General features: G+C 38.3%; 1 protein-coding gene across 2 annotated transcripts in view; it reads right to left on the reverse strand.

Moving 5' to 3' along the window:
- Positions 1 to 2,768: 2,768 nt before the first annotated feature.
- Positions 2,769 to 20,062, reverse strand: part of f (forked) — a 241,483-nt gene continuing 224,189 nt past the window's right edge. For both annotated transcript variants that reach the window (XM_068225272.1, XM_068225271.1), the window contains exons 10-12: positions 14,450 to 14,625; positions 10,548 to 10,738; positions 2,769 to 5,552 (exon numbers count right to left, since the gene is read on the reverse strand). In XM_068225272.1, the coding sequence (XP_068081373.1) occupies positions 5,288 to 5,552; positions 10,548 to 10,738; positions 14,450 to 14,625 (632 nt within the window). In that variant the 3' untranslated portion in view covers positions 2,769 to 5,287. The remainder of the gene's footprint in view (positions 5,553 to 10,547; positions 10,739 to 14,449; positions 14,626 to 20,062) is intronic.

A 20,062-nucleotide genomic window follows, 5' to 3' on the forward strand; every position in this document is an offset into this window, starting at 1 on the left:
AATAATGCACGCCTCCAGTATCCAAGTAGGTGTACATCCTATCTACAGTTATTCACAAATTATGCAGGGTTATTCAGCTAAGATGCCCACCTCAAATGAGCCGTGAACAGTTTAAGATATTGACATTCGGTTATCACTAGGGTATTAATGGTATTAAGGGGTTCACAGTTGAACATGCAGTACTTTTCCAGGCTTTTGACAAAATGTATTGGCTCACACGTTTTCATATGAGAACGATATACTATCAAGTTTACAGTCGTACTTACTGGTACGTCGCACAGCTTGAACTACAGGAGGATCGGTCTCGAGATTCTCGCGAGAGTCTCGAGATCTGCGACGTCAGTCTTGAGAGTCTCGAGCGAGAGTGTTGCCCGTCACTACTACAGACTCTCCAAGATCTCGAACAGGCTCTCATTGAAGAATGCGACTTATACGGAGCATGCCACGTAGGTGCCAACCTGTGATAAATGCTCATGGAGGACATACACCATACTGAAGCTCTCCAACTGTGGTAAAAATCCACCCTGGAAGACTTAGCACTTTGTTTTCGCTCCTATTCGGACATTTCCGTTTGTGTTCTGAAAATAAACGCGAATCCATCGATGTCTTTTGTATACTTCAACGGTAAAGAACAAAAGTTTACTTGGTAATATACCTGGATGTAAGGTATTATTTTGTGGAGCATGGCATAGTTCAAAAACATGTTCCCCTAATTTTTTGAACTGTGTATTTCAGGTAAGCAAGTGCTCGCGAGCGTCAAATGCACGATCGTCGTTTAATCCACCTTCAAAGTACATTTTAGTTGATAGTTGTTCAAACGGATCCGGAGATTTCCTCAGGTATCCGCTCTTAGAAGGCATATTTACCTCAGCGCGGTAAATCAGCAGTGAACAAAGGTCTGAAGTTTTGTTCCAAAAATTAATGTCGTTTGAAAGCAATAAAATATTGTAGTTCAACACTTGTATCTGCCCTCTTGCTCATTACATAAAATAGACACTGTTGTGTATCGTTTGCATAGACGGGACGATCTTATCAAATTAAAGAACCACATATTTTTAAATATTTTATTGTGTACACAAACAACTTACATTCGTGGAGTGACAGAAAGGGGAGCTATAAACTAAATATATACAAATCAGGAATAATATACTATAGGATCTTAAAAATACTTTCCTTTTACAAAGGGATAATATTTAAACAAATGCATTTCAATATTCAGTAAATAAGTTTTTAATCGTACTCCTTTGTGAGTGTTCTCTGAACTTTTTAAGAGCGTTTGAATCATTTTACAACTTACTAGAAAAGAAAGAGTCTGACAATAACAAGGGCTCATACCTTACGTAAGTGGTTTTCATAGCATATATTGTCAAGAGAATTCATATATAGTACAATTTTATTGAGCCAGTTTAGGACGATTATAAAATAATAACTAATACCTTAGTAACACTTTACAGTACATTTTATGTATATAATTTTACTTTTCATGTGATAAATTCAAACGGAACCTGACGCCAACAATTTAAAGAAAATAATAATATTAACGTTTACAATTGTACATGCCTTTAATTCTTAATTTTCCTCTAAATTACAGGAGATTGACTTTATTTGATAGTATTACAGGAGCAAATGTTCATCGGTTAAAATCGACTGCCAATAATCAAGCACATGTGTGTCCAGAATAAATTTAGAAAATAGAACACTGAAGTTAAAAGTGCCGTAGCTAACGAAGAATGTCATGTATAAAAGGTCTTATTACAATTCTTGAAATGTATATCAAGGTGGTTGGTTTCTCCTCTAGTGGAAATTTCTAGATTTCTTTAAGCCGTGCGAATTCTGCATCTGTCTAAAAACAACTATGATTTGAGTTTGAATTCAAAAGTTGTCCATTTTAAACTTTTGTGTAGAAAACATTGAAGTAATTCACTATAAGTAATAAATGTCAATACTTTACTAATTCTTTGAAACTTATAGGTGGAGTCCTTTTTTACTTCATATTTCCTTAAAAATCAAGCAACTTAGTCACTAAGTAAGAGTCAAATGTATTCTTATGATAAATAAATGTACACGTAGCCTCACCATCCAGAATAACTTTACGATTGAAAAACAACGCAACTACTGACAAAAATGTTGTCATATCTTTGCTGACTGCAAAGATAAGCAACTTACCATGTAAAACAGAGGTAACTAAAGCATAATTCCTATTTACGGTTGGTTGGATTTAACATCTTAGACCATAAAATTAACGAACTTACGTGATCACAAATATATGCATGACTACTGCATAACTATTATCACTTAAAATATTGCATATAATAATCTATGTTTTTGAGCTAAATTTTACCGTTTCAGTCAGTTCATTTTCTTTTTTCTAATAGGTTTGAGAGTGCACTCTCCTCGCTGAGCGTTGTCCGATTTCTTCTCCCTAGCTGCCCCCCACCCACCACTCTCAAGTAGGAAGAAGGACGGTTAAGAAAACGGGAATCCCAAGTGTCCTACGGCCATGAGGTGAAGAATAAAAAAGTGGACACGAGCTCATAGTGTTTCAGTTACTCCACCCTAATTTATTGTATAATTTATGTCTCCCTTCTAGCCAGATTGTTCAACCGAGAAGGTGATATCGCTTAACTGCACGTTCCAACCAGCCTTATCTAGAGTAAGGATATTTCTTGAAAGAAACCTCTGTTGATACTGAAAAGGAACTCTGACCCTTCTAGATGGGAGGCCAATGCATTTACGTTAGATCCAGATAACCTCACCAAGTGTAACGTTATGTAAGTACCAGGGGACCAAAGTAGATCATTATCATTGACGGACCGATCTCACTTTGATCCACTTATCTGCAATCTTTTATTCTCTTACACATTTTATATTTTTCTTTTAAATACTTATTCTCAATGTAAATGAAGTGAAGCATGTCATCATCTACACTTTCGTGACGTTAGGTGTAAGAGTTTTTAAATGATTAATAATTATTAGTATAGGTATCGTAATTCGTTTCGTGAGAAACGGAAAATATTTATTTTTATGAGACAGAAGTTCCAACGGATATGCTGTATGAAACATAAGAAGCAATACGTTAATTATTGCAGAAGAAAGTCAAGAATATTTCTATGAAAATGATTCAACGCATTGAACAATTGAAAATCCGCATGTCTTTGTAGACGTGTATTTCCTCGGGGATTACAACTATTTCCCTGCGGTACTGAAGTGTTTCTTCGCAAACACAATGCCGCAGGCTAAAGTTGAATTTGACAATGCATAAGAGAATAAAGTATTTTCAACTAATTAGTATATTTTACACTGGAGGATGACATTTTTTTTGTGTCCAACCAAGAGCATTACCAAAAGAAGCCAGAATCAGAACATATTATTCCAAGGTGACTCATATTAGAAGTGTGATTAACATCTGTTCTCCACTATTTCAGACTGTTTAGTGCAGTGTTGATGAATTCCTTGAACTTCGTTTATAGATTCTGAAAATGAGGAAAATTTTAATTAAATTAAATTAAATTAAATTAAATTAAACAACTTGTTTGCAAATGACTAATAACTATATATTAATAGATATATCGTTAATTCGTTTCTTGGAAATGTAAAATATTATTTTGGTGAGGAGACGGAACTTTCTGTATTGAATGAAGCAGGAGCAGCAATAACTACATTATTGCTAGAAAATTTAATATATATCTACCTATGTTAAGGAATGTATAAGACTACAATTGCCAGAAAAATGATAGCGCGACACGATAATGGAATTCGGTTAATTCAATCAAATCTTAAGTTTGTTTCCAGGCCATGCCGTGTCATTTCAAATGAGTTCTAAACGTTTGCATGACACATAGGCCTAAAATATTTAAGATACACTACACGACGTAATAGTTGAAAATATTAAATACTTAGCTTAATTTATCCAACGTATATATATCTTCACCGAGTTCCAAGATTATATTATGTACTCTTAAATATTACTTCCTAAAATTCTCTAAGATTACAATTCCATTTGTTTTCTGGTACAAAAAATTATAGTTTTAATGACAACCTAATGACTTATGGACGAGGAGATACTTAAATCAGTACTACAAGTATATTTACTTTTTACTGTTTCGCTTTCGCAGCCTAACTATTATCACTATTAGCTGCAGTTCTCTGAGGTCCGGGTTAGATTTCCGGTATTGCAAGGAGGCCTGGTATGTGGATAAAATGGTACGCGCAACTCACCTCTATTAGGGGTTTGCTTGAAAAGAGCTGACCACCTCGGGGCGAGGATACGAGTTTAATTTTATTGAACTGCTGCGAAAATTATTGGTTAACTGTTAGTAGATTTTAGAATCATAAGCCCTAAAGGAAGAGTCTCTGAGGATTCATATTGATTTTTTAATAAAACTTCAGTGCTCCATTGATCATTATGTGTGAAATTCGATCTAAGAAGATCCATATGAGCAGTATCCTGTATTCCAGGAGTTGTGGGATCTAGATGCAGTATCACCCATCGAAGTGTAAATATGTTCGATTTTAAGCGGCTCAACTTCGATATTACGTCTTTTACCATTAAGGAATACCTTTCACCATTAATAAGGGAGCATTTTAATTTCAAAATTAAAGATGTATAATTAAATTTCTGGATTCAAATCAAGCATTAGTATACACTTAAGATAATTAAATCTGACCAAGTATGAGTACATAAAAAACGAATCGATATGAAATGCACAATATAGAGAATATGTCTAGCATGTGTAAATATTTGATCTATGATAAAAACGCAAATGTTATTGATGGAGCAGGGGGATGAAACATTCAATTATTGCCATAATTCTAAAAATACTGGAATAGAAACGTTCTAGTATCATCTTTGCAAAATCTAAAGACAAAATAGATACTGAAGCATTTCTTCACTACAAAATACATATAAATATTTACAACTTTTATAGAAATTCGGATATCGGAACTTACAATAATATGTTGCACTTGGCAAGAAACTCTCTTTCTAGACCACCAGAATATAGTACAGTATTAAATACAACAAAATATATCATTCTTTCAAGTGCGAGCATCAAATTACAAAAATATACTGTAGATAACCAACTTCGCTTCTTATGACAAAATGACTCTTGTATCACACCTTTCCACCATTTAGAACACCTGAAACACCTCTTTCACAGAATCTAATGTACACTTTATCACAAAAGTCTATACTTACACACATCTTACGTATTCAGATGAATTGCTATAGTACACCAGAGTAAAAAAAATAAGTTAACTAGATTGTTTCTAAAACTGGGAGATTCATTTACTCCATGAGGCTGAGTTTGCTGTTGGTCTTTCGCAACTGTGCTCTCCATGGCATGATCTGCGCAGTCTCCTCTTCTGTTTGCGAGGGTGCAGGAGTCTTGTTCTCCTTGTTGCTGCTGTCCTCTTTGGGCGTAGAAGTAGCCGGGTTGGATTCCATGGCAGCGGGTTGCTGTTGTTGCTGCTGATGCCAACATTCATCTTTGTTTGTAAGGCTCTTGGTGGGTCGCTTGTCTTCTACCACTCGCGGTGTGTACACTCCAGTTCTGTTAAAAAAAAAGAAAGCAAGTGAATTACCAGCCTGAAGAAGCACGAACAAAATATTTTTCGAAACGATCAATTTTTCAAAATTAGAAATAATCCTGGTCTGTTGTATAGAATGGAAAGGAAAACCTATTACTAAGCTCAGGAGTCATAAACGGTTACGTTAAGCTTACGAGTCCTAGAACAAGATGGACTAATTGTAATTATTGCTCCATTAAGGCGAACTACTTTATGAACAATCCACAAAGCCAGCAAATACAAAATAGATGGGAACGAACCTCTCGGTGGACGCAGAAACGCACAATGAGTGCATTGGCGATTGCTGATTCCCAAACAAAATAGGATTACGGTTTATATATCCACACACTTACGTGTAGAAGATCTGGCATAATGATAAACGGGGTTAAACGTCAGGTTGAGAGTTTCACTAACAGGAAAAGTCCTCTCTGTTCTAATTACTGCAATCTTGGGATGAAAGTTCCTTATGGGGATCACTGTAAGTACCTAGTTGTCAGTATAAGAAAAGATCTTCATTGGGGTAATCACATGAATGGGATTGTAAACAAAAGGTACACATCTCTGCACATTGTTATGAGGGTATTTAGGGGTTAGTCGGGATGTAAAGGAGAGAGCATATAAGTCTCCGGTAAGACCCCCAACTACAGTTTTTTTTGCTAGTGGCTTTACGTCGCACCGACACAGTTAAGTCTTATGGCGATGATGGGATAGGAAAGGACTAGGAATTGGAAGGAAACGGCCGTAGCCTTAATTAAGGTACAGACCCAGCATTTGCCTGGTGTGAAAATGGGAAACCATGGAAAACCATCTTCAGGGCTGCCAACAGTGGGATTCGAACCCACTATCTCCCGGATGCAAGCTAACAGCTGCGTGGCCCTAACCGCACGGCCAACTCGCCCGGTGAGACCCAAAGTGCAGTACGGTTCCAGTGTATGGGATCCTACCCAGGATAACTTGATTCGAGAACTGGAAAAATTCCAAAGGAAAGCACCTCGATTTGTTCTGTGTGATTTGCGACAAAAGAGTAGCGTTACGAAAATGTCGCAAAGTTTGAGTTGGGAAGGCTTGGTAGAAAGGAGACGAGCTATTCGACTGAGTGGTATGTTTCGTGGAGAGTGGTGTGGAATGATATTAGTAGAGGAATAAGTTTGACTGGTGTTTTTAGAAGTAGGAAAAGCTAACAACATGAAGAAACATTTGGAAAACAAGACGACAAATTGGGGCAAATATTCGTTTATAAGAAGAGGAGTTAGGGATATTAATAATTTACCAAGGGAGATGTTCAATACATTTCCAAATTCTATGCAATTATTTAAGAAAAGACTAGGAAAACAGCAGATAGGAATCTGCGACCCAGGCGACTGCCCTAAATGCAGATAAATGGCGAACATCTGACTCCACACAACCCTTACTGCTCCTCTCCCACTGGCTTGAAGTAAATCTAGACAAACAAATATGAACCACTGAATGATGTTTCATTTTATCGGTGTTAAATGAAAAGCGAGTCAGAAATAGCCTTTCTTAATAAAATTTTCTATGGTTAGAGTCAACGTGGAGAGGTGGATTAGCCCTATGATTAAGAGACTAGACCTTTACTCAGCAGCCGTCAGTGTTACCTTTCACTCATTGTTTACGGGGAGGCAAGTAACTTGCCAATCATGATGATGATGATGCTTGTTGTTTTAAGGGGCCTAACATCGAAGGTCATCGGCCCCTAATGGTACGAAATGAAATAACAAAAATTTCAAAGGCATCCACTGACCAAAATAAAAATAAAATATGTCATGAAGAATGAATGAATGGACATGAACCCAACAAAAAACAAAAAATAAACAAACAAACAAACAAACAAACAAAAACAGTGGATCAGACTCAAAACAGATCGAAAATAATATTATTACCGACCAAGGAACCACTTATAAAGCACAATGATGCTTGGAGTCTAAATGGGGTGCAAAATCCACGTCTAAGGCCCCACAGAATGGTACATGTCGCGAGTAAAATAGAACCATGGTATGTGTCATGTTGGGTACCAATCAGAAGTAGCGAAGACTCACGGTGTTCCACAACAGATGGTACTACTCACAAGTATTGCAATACGTACAAGTAACGCAGACCTATGGTGTGTCTCACACAATGGCGCAACTCATAGCCAACGCAAACCGAGAAGGTTCCCCATCTAAGTGTACTAAACACGGGCGCCGGTATTCCCGTGGTGTTCCTCACATAGTGGGTACTAATCACAGGCAACGCAGACCCACGGTGCTGCTCATATAGTGGTACAACTCACAGGCTACGCCCAGACCCGCGGTGTTGCTCACATGGGTACGACGCACGGGTGCTGGAATCCACCAGGCCAGGCTTTTACTGCTACTAATCACAAACCTATTTCGTACCTAATTTCGTGGTACTACTCGCAAGTACAGGCAACCTATGGTGTTCCCCACGTGATGGTATGATTCAAAATTAGTTTCATGGTTCTAATTCAATCAGCCCTTGGTCGCCCCTTTGAGTCGCCTCTTACGACAAGCAGGGGATACCGCGGATGTATTCTACATGTGCGTCCCCCACCCGCAGGGGGTAGTGTGTTTGGTCCGCGAGAGGTATTTTATCTCCCTCAAGTCCGCCGGCAAGCCGGTTAGGACCCCCCTATCCGCCACCTGGGACGCGCCACGTGGGAGTATCACCTCTTGGACTTGCCAATCATGTGTCTAGAAACTTACAAGAGGGAAAAAGAGGTTTACTCTGGAGAAGGTAGTGCTGTTGAGACATTTCATTGCCAAACTAAGTCACCGTTCCTATACGGACCACATATTCCGCTCGCAAGAGTACTTCAGACTGTAGTCGTTTGGGTAAATCAGGCCATAGACTGATCTGATGCAGCTCTCCATGCCACCCTATCCTGTGCTAAACCTTTCATTTCTGCGTAACTACTACATCCTACATCTTCACTAGCATGTTTGTCATATTCATTTCTTGGTCTACCACTACCGTTCTTACCACCTACACTTCCCTCAAAAACCAACTAAAAAGTTGTGGTGTCTTAAGATGTGTCCCATCATTCTATATCTTCTGATCAAATTTAGCCAAATCAATCAATTGATCTCCTCTTAACAATTCGATTCGGTATCTCTTCATTCATGATTCCATCTACCCATCTCACCTTCAACATTCTTCTGTAACACCATATTTCACAAGCTTCTATCCTCCTCCTTTGATAGAATGCCACGCTCCATACGAAAGTTCTCAAAATGAATGTTCGAATTGAGCAAATTTCTTCAGAAAGGCCTTCCTTGCTTATGCTAGTCCCCATTTTATGTCCTTACTTCTGCCGTCACTGATTATTCTGCTACCGAGGTAACAATATTCTTCTGCTTCCTTTCCTAATCTAATATTTCCTTTTTCACCTGACTTCGTTCGATTGAACTCCATTACTTTTGTTCTGGACTTATTTTAATCTTGTACTCCTCCTCCAAGACTGTCCATACCATCCAGCAATTTCTGCAGATCTTCTGCAGACTCAGATAAAATAACAATATTATCGGAAAATCTCAGAGTTTTGATTTCGTCTCCTTGGATTGTGATTCCCTTTCCAATTTCCTCTTTGATTTCCTTTACCGTCTGTTCTACGCAAACATTGAAAAGAAGAGGGAGCAAACTGCATCACTGCCTCACTCCTTTATGAATTGCTGCTTCTTTTTAAAAGCCCCATATGATTATCATTGCAGACTGCGGTAAATAAATTACATCGTACTTTCAATTTAATTTCTTACTCATTACCAATCATTTCGCTAAAATCGAATGAATCAACGCTAACCTCCCGCAATACCATCTCTTGGAGTTTGCGGGAAGGTCAAGGGCCACTTGTAGTTCGTGAGCCAGTAGGGAATATCACGCGGTCTACTCATCCAACAGCTGACCTACCTCAGTGTTGTTTAACCTCTGCCAAGATCCGGTGCTTCATCTATACCGCTGATAATAATCATAATAATAACAAAAGTTTTGATGTTACTGCTACTAGCTTGCTTACTTTCAGAGTATTGGACCAAAATAAAATGGATCATCAAAGTCTATGTGAGAGTTTCTCATATCTACACAGTGCACTGGCTTTGTTTGTAATTAATAGCCATATTCCGACATTATAAAATTGAAATATATCGGAAATTGAAGAAGTAGTTTGCCAGTACTATGTCCGTTTAAGAGAAGTATAACAAAGGCAACGGACTTCAGAAGCACTACCCATTACAGTAGGATAAATTTGGATTAGAAACCTATAAACGAAAATGCCCTCCTGAGGCACTAAACGTTGGTATATTTCATTCTCCGCTATGATTGAAGGCACGCAGTCACATGTGAATCACTGGCGAGTGATTGATGGCCAGGTAAGTAAGATACATCACAAGTCAATCGATCATGACGCGATGTGTCACGGCAGTACGCTGTACCTTTCCACCTTAGGTTAACATATCCGAAAGAGCACGTTTCTGTATATGAGTTTCTGATATCTATGCAGGGCACTTGCTTACAAGTTTGTAATTAATAAAACTGATTCACAACCTGGGTCCAGTAAAGGTTAAATATATTAAACTTGGAGGGAAATGTTAACAATTTCCTGAAAATCACTTCAAAATTAAAGAAAAGAACAGGCATTTAATAAACTGATACAAAATCCATTCAAACAGCACTAGTAGCGAACTACGTAGGATCTTACGCCAGTGATATTATTGTTAGTTATAATAGGTTAATACTGGAAGGAGATACGATAATACTTGTCGATAGATTACAAAAACTTCAATAGTTTGCATATAAAAGAGTAAAGAAATATAGCACATTCAACTGGCTTTAATTTAAAAAATATAAGATATATCACATTCTCACTTAGCACAGACCATTCAACTGAGACAAATGTTTTACATTTTTTACATTGTACCAATGTTTGAATGTTACATTAAAAATAGTTTTTATGATTGTTTACATACTTCTTGGTTTCATCTTCTTTCTTGGCCAGTAGCTGTCTCTTCCAGGCAGGAATACTCTGCAACCTCTTCTCCTCCGCCTCTCGGATCATCTGCTGCTCCAACTCCTTGCGAGCCCTCTCAGCAGCCTTCTTAGCCAACATTTGGCGCTTCCATTCCGGGATAGGATTCCCTGTTGCGTCTTTGTCAGGAATCTGTGGAGGGAAAATGAAAACTAGTATAGGCAAGAATGATCCACGAAAGTTCACTCATCACTATATCTACAGACATTTGTCAAGATGTACGCGTGCGTATAGGGTTTGTTTATAGACGCAAAATGAAAGTACTTTCAGTGTTAAAAAGTAGTTACTTTTAAGTATATTATTTTGCGCTGCTCTTGAGGATGGTGGTGGTGTTTATTTTTTTATTTTAACATCTCTGAGTTATACAACTACAGCGTTGTTCATGGACTACATAACAAGATCATGATTTCTTTTTAACAAGAAAAAGGGAGAGGTTAAGCTCTGCCTAAAATTAAAGTTTTGGTAAAAGAAAGAAAAGAATCCTGAACGAATTCGCAGGTTTCGCGAACCATATAACCATTAGGGTTGGGAGAGCGTTTCAACATGAACGTCCGTGATAACTACGGAGGCCCGAAGTGAGGTTTTTTTTGCTAGTTGCTTTACGTCGCACCGACACAGGCAGGTCTTATAGCGACGATGGAACAGGAAAGGGCTAGGAGTGGGAAGGAAGCGGCCGTGGCCTTAATTAAGGTACAGCCCCAGCATTTGCCTGGTGTGAAAATGGGAAACCACGGGAATCCAGTATCCAGTATTCGGGAGATAGTAGGTTCGAACCCCACTGTCGGCAGCCCTGAAAATGGTTTTCCGTGGTTTCCCATTTTCACACCAGGCAAATGCTGGGGCTGTACCTTAATTAAGGCCACGGCCGCTTCCTTCCCACTCCTAGCCCTTTCCTGTCCCATCGTCGCCATAATACCTCTCTGTGTCTGTGCGACGTAAAACAACTAGCAAAAAAAATGATCGTAGAGAAGTGAGTTTTGAGTGGTTTCATTGCTCGTTCAAATTCGTAAGAGTCTCAAAGTCATAATTCACACATACGAATTTAAAGTCACGCATGGAAATCTTTAATTTTAATGTTATTTGAACAACCAACATCGTCTTGTTTTCCTTACGAGGTCCATTGCACGATAATCATCAGGCATAATCTACAGAATAACAACTTCGAAGCAGCATATCCTCGTCATCAGTATGTAAACTGTCTTCATTGTGTTGGATCAAGATAAACACTAATCTGATCCGATTACAGCCTTTATCGTCCCTAGATAATAGCAGTCACGTCTCTCGGACGTTCGACAGCTTCTATCTGATTCAGAACTATACTTAAACTCAGGTCAAGTGCCATAGTAGTATTATGTTCCATATATTACCGATGGTACATTATCGTTACATACAAACTTACCATGGCAAAGGATGTCAGCTGAAGAAGATTAAATTTTCTCTCTCTCTCCTGAGAAAGATTTTGTCGTTAGCGAGTCTATGGTGTACACTTCCCAATGTGCGAAGACTTGAGAGTAAGACCACTAGCTGCTCGACTAAGCGATGTGTTCGGAGTTTTCAGAGGAGAGATGGCGTGGAATTATATATGAATCAGCTTGAATGGAGTTTTAAAAATAAAAAAAGATCATATGAAGACATTGTTCGATAAACTGGGGTAAATATTCGTTTATGTAAAGATAAATTAGGGGCTTGGGATATCTTATCAAGCGAGATGATCGAGAAATTTCCACTTCTTTGAAATAATTTCATGAATTGCTAGGTAAATAACTGATAGAAAGACTGAAACCTGAGTGGCGACCCTATGTGCAGATCAGTGGTGAATGATGATGATTATTTTAGAGCATTTACTTTTGCAGTAGCATGTATTGCCATCTATGAAACCGAATGCATTGGCACTTTATTTCAGCCTAATTGAGTTAAGAAACGGGAGGTGTGTTGGTAGCAGTATATATGACATGCTAATGAAGTTGGCATAGTTGTATTATTCTGGATATAGTGATGCCAAATTGGAGCTGGATTAATGCTCTCCAAATTATTAGCCTAAGTGTATGACTGCCAAATTTTCAAGTCGTCTTTTTCATGTAAAGAGTTAATCGCATTTAATAATATACTCAGTCTAAATGCATCTCTGTATCATTCATACTGGTAATGGTATAGTTAAATATGCAATTTCGTTTGTAAACATGGCAAGAACACACACAGATTTCAACCATCCCCCGGATAACTAACGTTAATCAGCTGCAGTTCTGCAAGTATCTTGACAGCATTTTATGTAAGTACCGAGGCGGCTAGTAAGTAACGAGTGGAACTATGGACCTTAAAATGAAGCTTTGGGTGGTGATTAGGAATTAAAGTTTATTTACAGAACAACTTTATTGAGCCTTATTGTTTTTTTTTTTGTTCTAAATCTAGCCTCAGTTGTCTTCATTAATACATTTACGTAATTCTGTCATTCTGATGAAGCCAACAGCTGACATATTTGTAGACTGCGGCCGAACGAGTGCGACTTAAATGCAAACATGGAACAGTATATTGTGGTGCTGAAAGTTTTATTCTCTGTATATGTTATGAGTGTCTATATATTTGACGTGTTTCATATTTATTAACATTTATTATCGTTACTTATTTAGTTTAGTTATTCGCTAAATAGTCAGATGAAATACAACTCGAGCTTCAGATTTTCTTTCTAGATAAATTCTACATCATTATCGATAACGTGCTAATTCGTTTGAGTTGTGCTGGTGTGTAAGTTTATTTTATAGAGAAATAACTATTACTATGTCCGAACATGATCAGAGTATCAATTTACAGTGCAGGGGCTCAACCGAGCACATTTGTGTCAAGAAATATGCCTTTACACCCGATACATTACTTCTCCGTATAGTATGTTTCATTTTACATCTTTATCAGGATAAAAGTGACAGCCTAGTTGAGCATTTAATAATATAACTGATAGGAATATATTGATTCCATTACTTAGACCGTCCACGTCAGCATGTTAATGCTGTTCGCATACATGGACCTTTTACTCCTGATGACATATAAAATGTCTACTTTAACATTGTGACTAACTGCTAGGCAAGAGAGAAGAATGTTTGCAAACGCTGATATTTCACCTACCAAGTTAGAAAAAGATTGAAGGTTTTCCATTGAACTCTTTAAAGGTTTCGTGCGAGTTCGTTCCGTCAGCCCTGGCCTACGATTTATTTCAAATTAATATAGAGTACACAATTTCGACATATTTACCAGATATCTAGGAGGTTCAAATCGGTTTAATTATTTCACAGAGAAGTAACTAATAAAAATATCCAAACATGACCAAAGTATCAAATAACTCTACAAAGTGAATTTGAATTAAATTTGGAACTTTCGAGAAAATATTTGGGTAATACCTTTTCTTAGAAAATCATATAAAACGTATCCTGCACTTCAACCTCCATTCGTTCAGTTGAACTCTTCTTTGTGCTAACACAAAGGAGATATGAGATAGACGTTCTTATCGGCTCGCCCGGTACGCATATTATTAGAACAAACAACAAACAAACCCCATGGAACTACAGCCCTTGAAGGGCCTTGCCCTACCAAGCAACCGCTGCTCAGCCCGAAGGCATGCAGATTACGAGGTGCCGTGTGGTCAGCACGACGAATCTTCTCGGCCGTTATTCTTGGCTTTCGAGACCAGGGCCGCTATCTTAGAGTCAGATAACTTCTCAATACTAATCACGTAGGCTGAGTGGACCTCGAACCAGCCCACAGGTCCAGGTAAAAATCCCTGACCTGGCCGGGAATCGAACCCGGGGCCATATTATTAGGCCAGTGTATCGATTTACACACATGAACACTTACCTTCTCGACGAAACTGTTGGCGGTGAGTGAGCGGCTTATCTCAGACAATAACTCCTTCTCCTGTTTCTCTTCCACCTTTGCTCGTTCCACTTTCAGTTTCTTGATCCCAGGAACATCACGTGCCATCTTTAGCTCGGCGATCAGGTCTTCTTTCTGGGTCTGGAAAGGAGCCTCACCTGAAACAGAGAAACAATCACTTCATATTAGAGATACCTGAATTATATTGTCTGCACTCCGAATGTACCACATTATCTACTGCCGAGGGTCTACAGAGCATCTTAACTAGGGCCATTTATTTTAAGACATCGGTGATGAAGTATAAAATAACGCTTCAAAGAAAGGATTTGAATCTATTTCAGTAATTTCATTCTGGTTTTATATTTTTAACAGTTTTCGCCAAAATACTTACGGTCAGGTGAAAGACGTTTCAGTCTCGGGAAACTGCACTGTTCAGAGGTGCTAGGCTTTTTTTTTTTTTGCTATTTGCTTTACGTCGCACCGACACAGACATGTCTTATGGCGACGATGGGATAGGAAAGGCCTAGGAATGGGAAGGAAGCGGCCGTGGCCTTAATTAGGGTACAGCCCCGGCATTTGCCTGGTGTGAAAATGGGAAACCACGGAAAACCATCTTCAGGGCTGCCGACAGTGGGGTTCGAACCCACTATCTCCCGATTACTGGATACTGGCCGTACTTAAGCGACTGCAGCTATCGAGCTCGGTGGTGCTAGGCTTGATCCCATCATCAGTTGAGTTTATTTCACAGTCATTTATTTTTAGTCATGACGATCCTTTATTTTAATACCATTACTACAACGTTATAGGGCTATCTGTGTTTAAGAGTCCAATGGGGTTCTATTCTTATGATACGTAGCGATAGAATTATCAGCATTGATGTCCCCTAAAATAACGGAAATAATATTATCGGTAACGTAGTGTGATCAAAACTACGAAGTACTATCCTTGTGCAGCTGCAGAGTGTGTTAGGATTGATGATGGAGTGTAACCTCCAGTAGGTCTACCAAAGTAATATCAACGAGTGCGTGGATTATCTATTTACCTGTAACTTTCAAAGTAGTCTCAAATTCAACAACATACTAAAAGTACCTGGAGTAAGTATTTACTAACACATATTGAGGTGATACAGATGCTAATATAAAATTTTCAGTAGTGTCCTTAGATAATATCTGTAAGATTATATAACACAACAATAATAAGATGATTTATTCCTCTATTTACCCGCATATTATTACAGAACCTTACCGAACACACTATACGAGTAGGAAGTAATACTGAAAATAATTCGAAATCTTTAAGGAGTAATCCTATTTTAAAAATTTTCCAGTTCCATAAATTTCTCAAAGTATTGCTAGTCAAAACTGAGTATTAGAAATTAAGTTTCCTAATAAATCATTTTCATTAAGGGATTTTTTTGACAAGTTGCTTTACGTCGCAGCGACACAAATACGTCTTATGGTGATGATGTGTCAGGAAACTGCTTGTAGTGGAAGGAAGCGGCCGTAGCCTTAAGGTACAAACCCAGCATTTGCCTGGTGTTAAAGTGGGAAACCACGGAAAACCGTCTTCAGGGCTGCCAACAGTAGGGTTTGAACCCACTTTCACCCGAATGCAAGTTCAAAGCTGTGCGCTCCTAACTGCACGGACAACTCGCTTGCTCATTAAGGGATTAAGGCCTTGCAAAGCGTTTACAGGTACAAATATATATATAAATTTGTATTTAAATTAAAGACTAAATTATTAGGTAATAATAAAAAATCGCTCTAAATATGTGTGTAATATGAAGCAAGTTAACAATACTAACGCATATTTCCTAATCTAAAGAGGGGTTGAGATCTATTTTACAACCAGTTTCTGTTAACATCAAGGAAATAAACAAAGAGGAGAATCCATCCGTTGAGTGTGGTGTTATAGGGTATACGAAATGAACTTCCAATGGGATCTTCAGGAGATACAGAATTTTGAACTTTTTAAATTTTGACGAGGAAATCAGTTCAAAAAGGTAATTTTGCATGGCTGTATATAGTCAGAATACTAACATGATATTATTGCTCAAATTATAAAGAAATATGTGGCAGTTACAGCCCATTAAGGGCCTTTGGCTGCCATAACGGCTGATGACCAATCCGGTGGCCTGCAGATTATTAGAGTTACATGGTGAGCGTGGAGATATCCTCAGCAGTACTGCTTTGCTTTCGTGACTGGGTTCGCTATTCATCTCTCGATGCTCAGTGAGAATCGTTCCAGCACTCAGTCCAGGATTAAAATATTGCTGTGAGACTGAAGAACATTCATGTTTAGTTTCTAATTTCCTTGGCCTTTCCTATCCCATCGTCGCCGTAAGACATGTCTGTATTGGTGCGACGTTAAACGAATAGCAAAAAAATAAAGTTTCTACTTCCCAACACTACTACTCTAATTCATCCACTTGGTACGGGCATCAAAGAATTTGAAAGTTCACTACCGAAACATATTGGTCGAGAACAAACTCGTTGACAGTTACTTCAACGGCAACAGAGGTCAGTTTAAAAGTGACTGTACTACATGTGATACAGTTTGTCACTGATAGCCAGTGGAAGATTACTTGCACGATTCAGAACTGCTTTGCTCATTGCGGTTTCAAGGAACCCAATTGTGAATTTTCCAATACAGAAGCTAGTGAAATCCCAGAGAAACTACAACGCGTAATAAACAGTGAAGAGTTTTCGTGCATTGATGTCGACTGCCTTGCTGTGACGACGACAATGGACATCTCGACAACGAATTTATAGAACAGATAGCGAAAAAGAATGGAACAGAAGCACTGGAAAGCGACGATTACCTATGACATCCCATCCATACGTGTGTTCACTCGAGCGGTGAAGAAATGTATTGATCAACTTCGGCTGAACTTCATGCAGGAAGGTAATGGAAGAGGTCCAATGGCAAAGTTAGACAACTGTGCGGACTTCATTCAGAGGCAGAGTATGAAGACGTTACGCCTAAAAAATCTCGACAGACAGAGGTTTTGTAAATCATGACAAGTAATTATCTACTGTATGCATTCATTTCATGCACAGTTTTCCCTTTCATTTTGGATGGCATAAATATGAATATGTAATTACACTGATAACATTATACTGTACTGTGCATGTGCACTATTCAACTATAATATTATGTTAGCACCCACTCTCCTAAATACAATACAACTTTCAGAAAATTCCCTGTAGTGAAGCATCCGGTTAATTGAGATGAAGTGGCTTCCGCGCGATGTGTGTGTGTGTGTGTGTGTGTGTGTGTGTGACATAATCGGCTGCGACTGCATTAGTAGTCTCGGCTGATATCATGGTCACTTGCAAGCATTTGAATACACTGTACATAGCTCACGTGATGAGAGGTGCATTTAGAAGACCTTCATGAGCTTTCAGATAACAGCTTTCTGTAAGATATTTTAAATGTAAAAATGTAGATGAAATGGACTTTTATTCTAATGATTTAGTTTATTGGAACTTTAACTACAACTTTTCAGACAATGCGGTATTTCTGCAGAATTTGTAACCTATTAACTCCTGTAACTTTGCATTATATTTAATTTCCCTTTAGCTCGACTTTGTGTTAATTATAAATCTTTATTGGACCAAGGTATTTAAGATCCTGAAGATGATTGGGATCAGACACTTAGAACGAAAAATTATCTACAATCTGTATAAAAGTCAGTCTGCAATGATAAGAATCGAGGGCTTTGAAAAAGATGCAGCAATCCAGAAAGGAGTAAGGCAAGATGCAGTTTGTCTCCCCTCCTTATCAATGTTTACATAGAACAGGCAGTAAAGAAAATCAAAGAGGAATTTGGAAGGGAATCACAATCCAAGGAGAGGAAATGAAAACCTTGAGATTTTCCGATGATATTGTTATTTTATCTGAGACTGCAGAAGATTTTGAGAAGCTGCTGAATGGTATGGACGAAGTTTTGGGTAAGGAGTACAAGATGAAAATAAGTAAGTCCAAAACAAAAGTAATGGAGTGCAGTTTAACGAAGGCAGGTGATGCAGGAAATATTAGATTAGGAAATGAAGTCTTAAAGGAAGTAGATGAATATTGTTACTTGGGTAGTAAAATAACTAACGATGGCAGAAGTAAGGAGGTCATAAAATGCAGACTACCACAAGCAAGGAAGAGCTTTCTTAAGAAAAGAAATTTGCTTACTTCAAACATTGATATAGGAATTAGAAAGATGTTTTTGAAGACTTTCGTGTGGAGCGTGGCATTGTATGGAAGTGAAACATTGACGATAACTAGCTCAGAAAGAAAGAGAACAGAAGCTTTTGAAATGTGGTGTTACAGAAGAATGTTGAAGGTGAGATGGACACATCGAATCACGAATGAAGAGATACTGAATCGAACTTGGGAGAGGAGATCAATTTGACTAAATTTGACGAGAAGAAGAGATAGAATGATAGGACACATCTTAAGACATCCAGGACTTCTTCAGTTGGTTTTTGAAGGGAGTGTAGGTGGTAAGAACGGTAGGGGTAGACCAAGGTATGAATATGACAAGCAGATTAGAGCAGATGTAGGATGCAATAGTTACGTAGAAATGAAAAGGTTAGCACAGGATAGGGTGGGATGGAGAGCTGAATCAAACCAGTCTATGGACTGATGACTCAAACAACAACAACACACATCATTTAGACAGCCAAGCAGCCCCGATGATGCGAGGTACTATTTGTGCATAAAAAACAGACGAGATTTCATTTAAACTTCAACAGTATGAAGACAAACCAGCACCAGAAGCAGTTTAGGTCTACGTTCTCCGCCCACGATTAGCCTCCTCCGGCGACAGTAATGCACTTCACGACCCAATTACTCTTGTTGCTCCTCCGACACACATCAACTGACTCGCAGAGTTAACTTTCCATTTGATGAACGAAACGAGGAAACGTTCATGGTCAGTTCCATCTGCAATAACATGTTCCATAAAACAGCAAGTGGAAATAAATTAGGACGATGAAACCACATACGAAAATAAGGTGAGAAGTGTGAAGGATTCAGTAATTATTATCTACTTTCTGTGTGTTAAATGAAAATATAGTGTGAAATGAATGTAAGAATTTTAGGAGAATCCGGTTATTCTTTCTTTCTTTCTTTCTTTCTTTCTTTCTTTCTTTCTTTAGTAGGGCAACGGCGTAGCCTATCGAAATGCTAGATTCTGTGAACTGTCTGAAGTTAGACAACATTGGGCCTCGGCAAGTAAATCCACCTCAGTCCTTTGGTGAACCATCATCTAGGACAAGATACGGCTCTGCGTTATATAATAATAATAATAATAATAATAATAATAATAATAATAATAATAATAATAATAATAATAATAATAATAATAATAATAATCGTATGGTTTGTCCGGCTCCTTGGCTGAATGATCAAGCGTACTGGCTTTCGGTTCAGAGGGTCCCGGCTTCGATTCTAGGCTGGGTCGGGGATTTTAACTTTGACTGGCTAATTCCACTAGCTCGGGGGCTGGGTATTTGTATTAATACACACCTTTCACTCACACGCAGCACATCACAATACAGGAAAACGCTATAGCGAATACATTCCTCCCTTTGGCACCAG

This window comes from Anabrus simplex, chromosome 1 (assembly GCF_040414725.1).
Source record: "Anabrus simplex isolate iqAnaSimp1 chromosome 1, ASM4041472v1, whole genome shotgun sequence".
Lineage (NCBI taxonomy): Eukaryota > Metazoa > Arthropoda > Insecta > Orthoptera > Tettigoniidae > Anabrus > Anabrus simplex.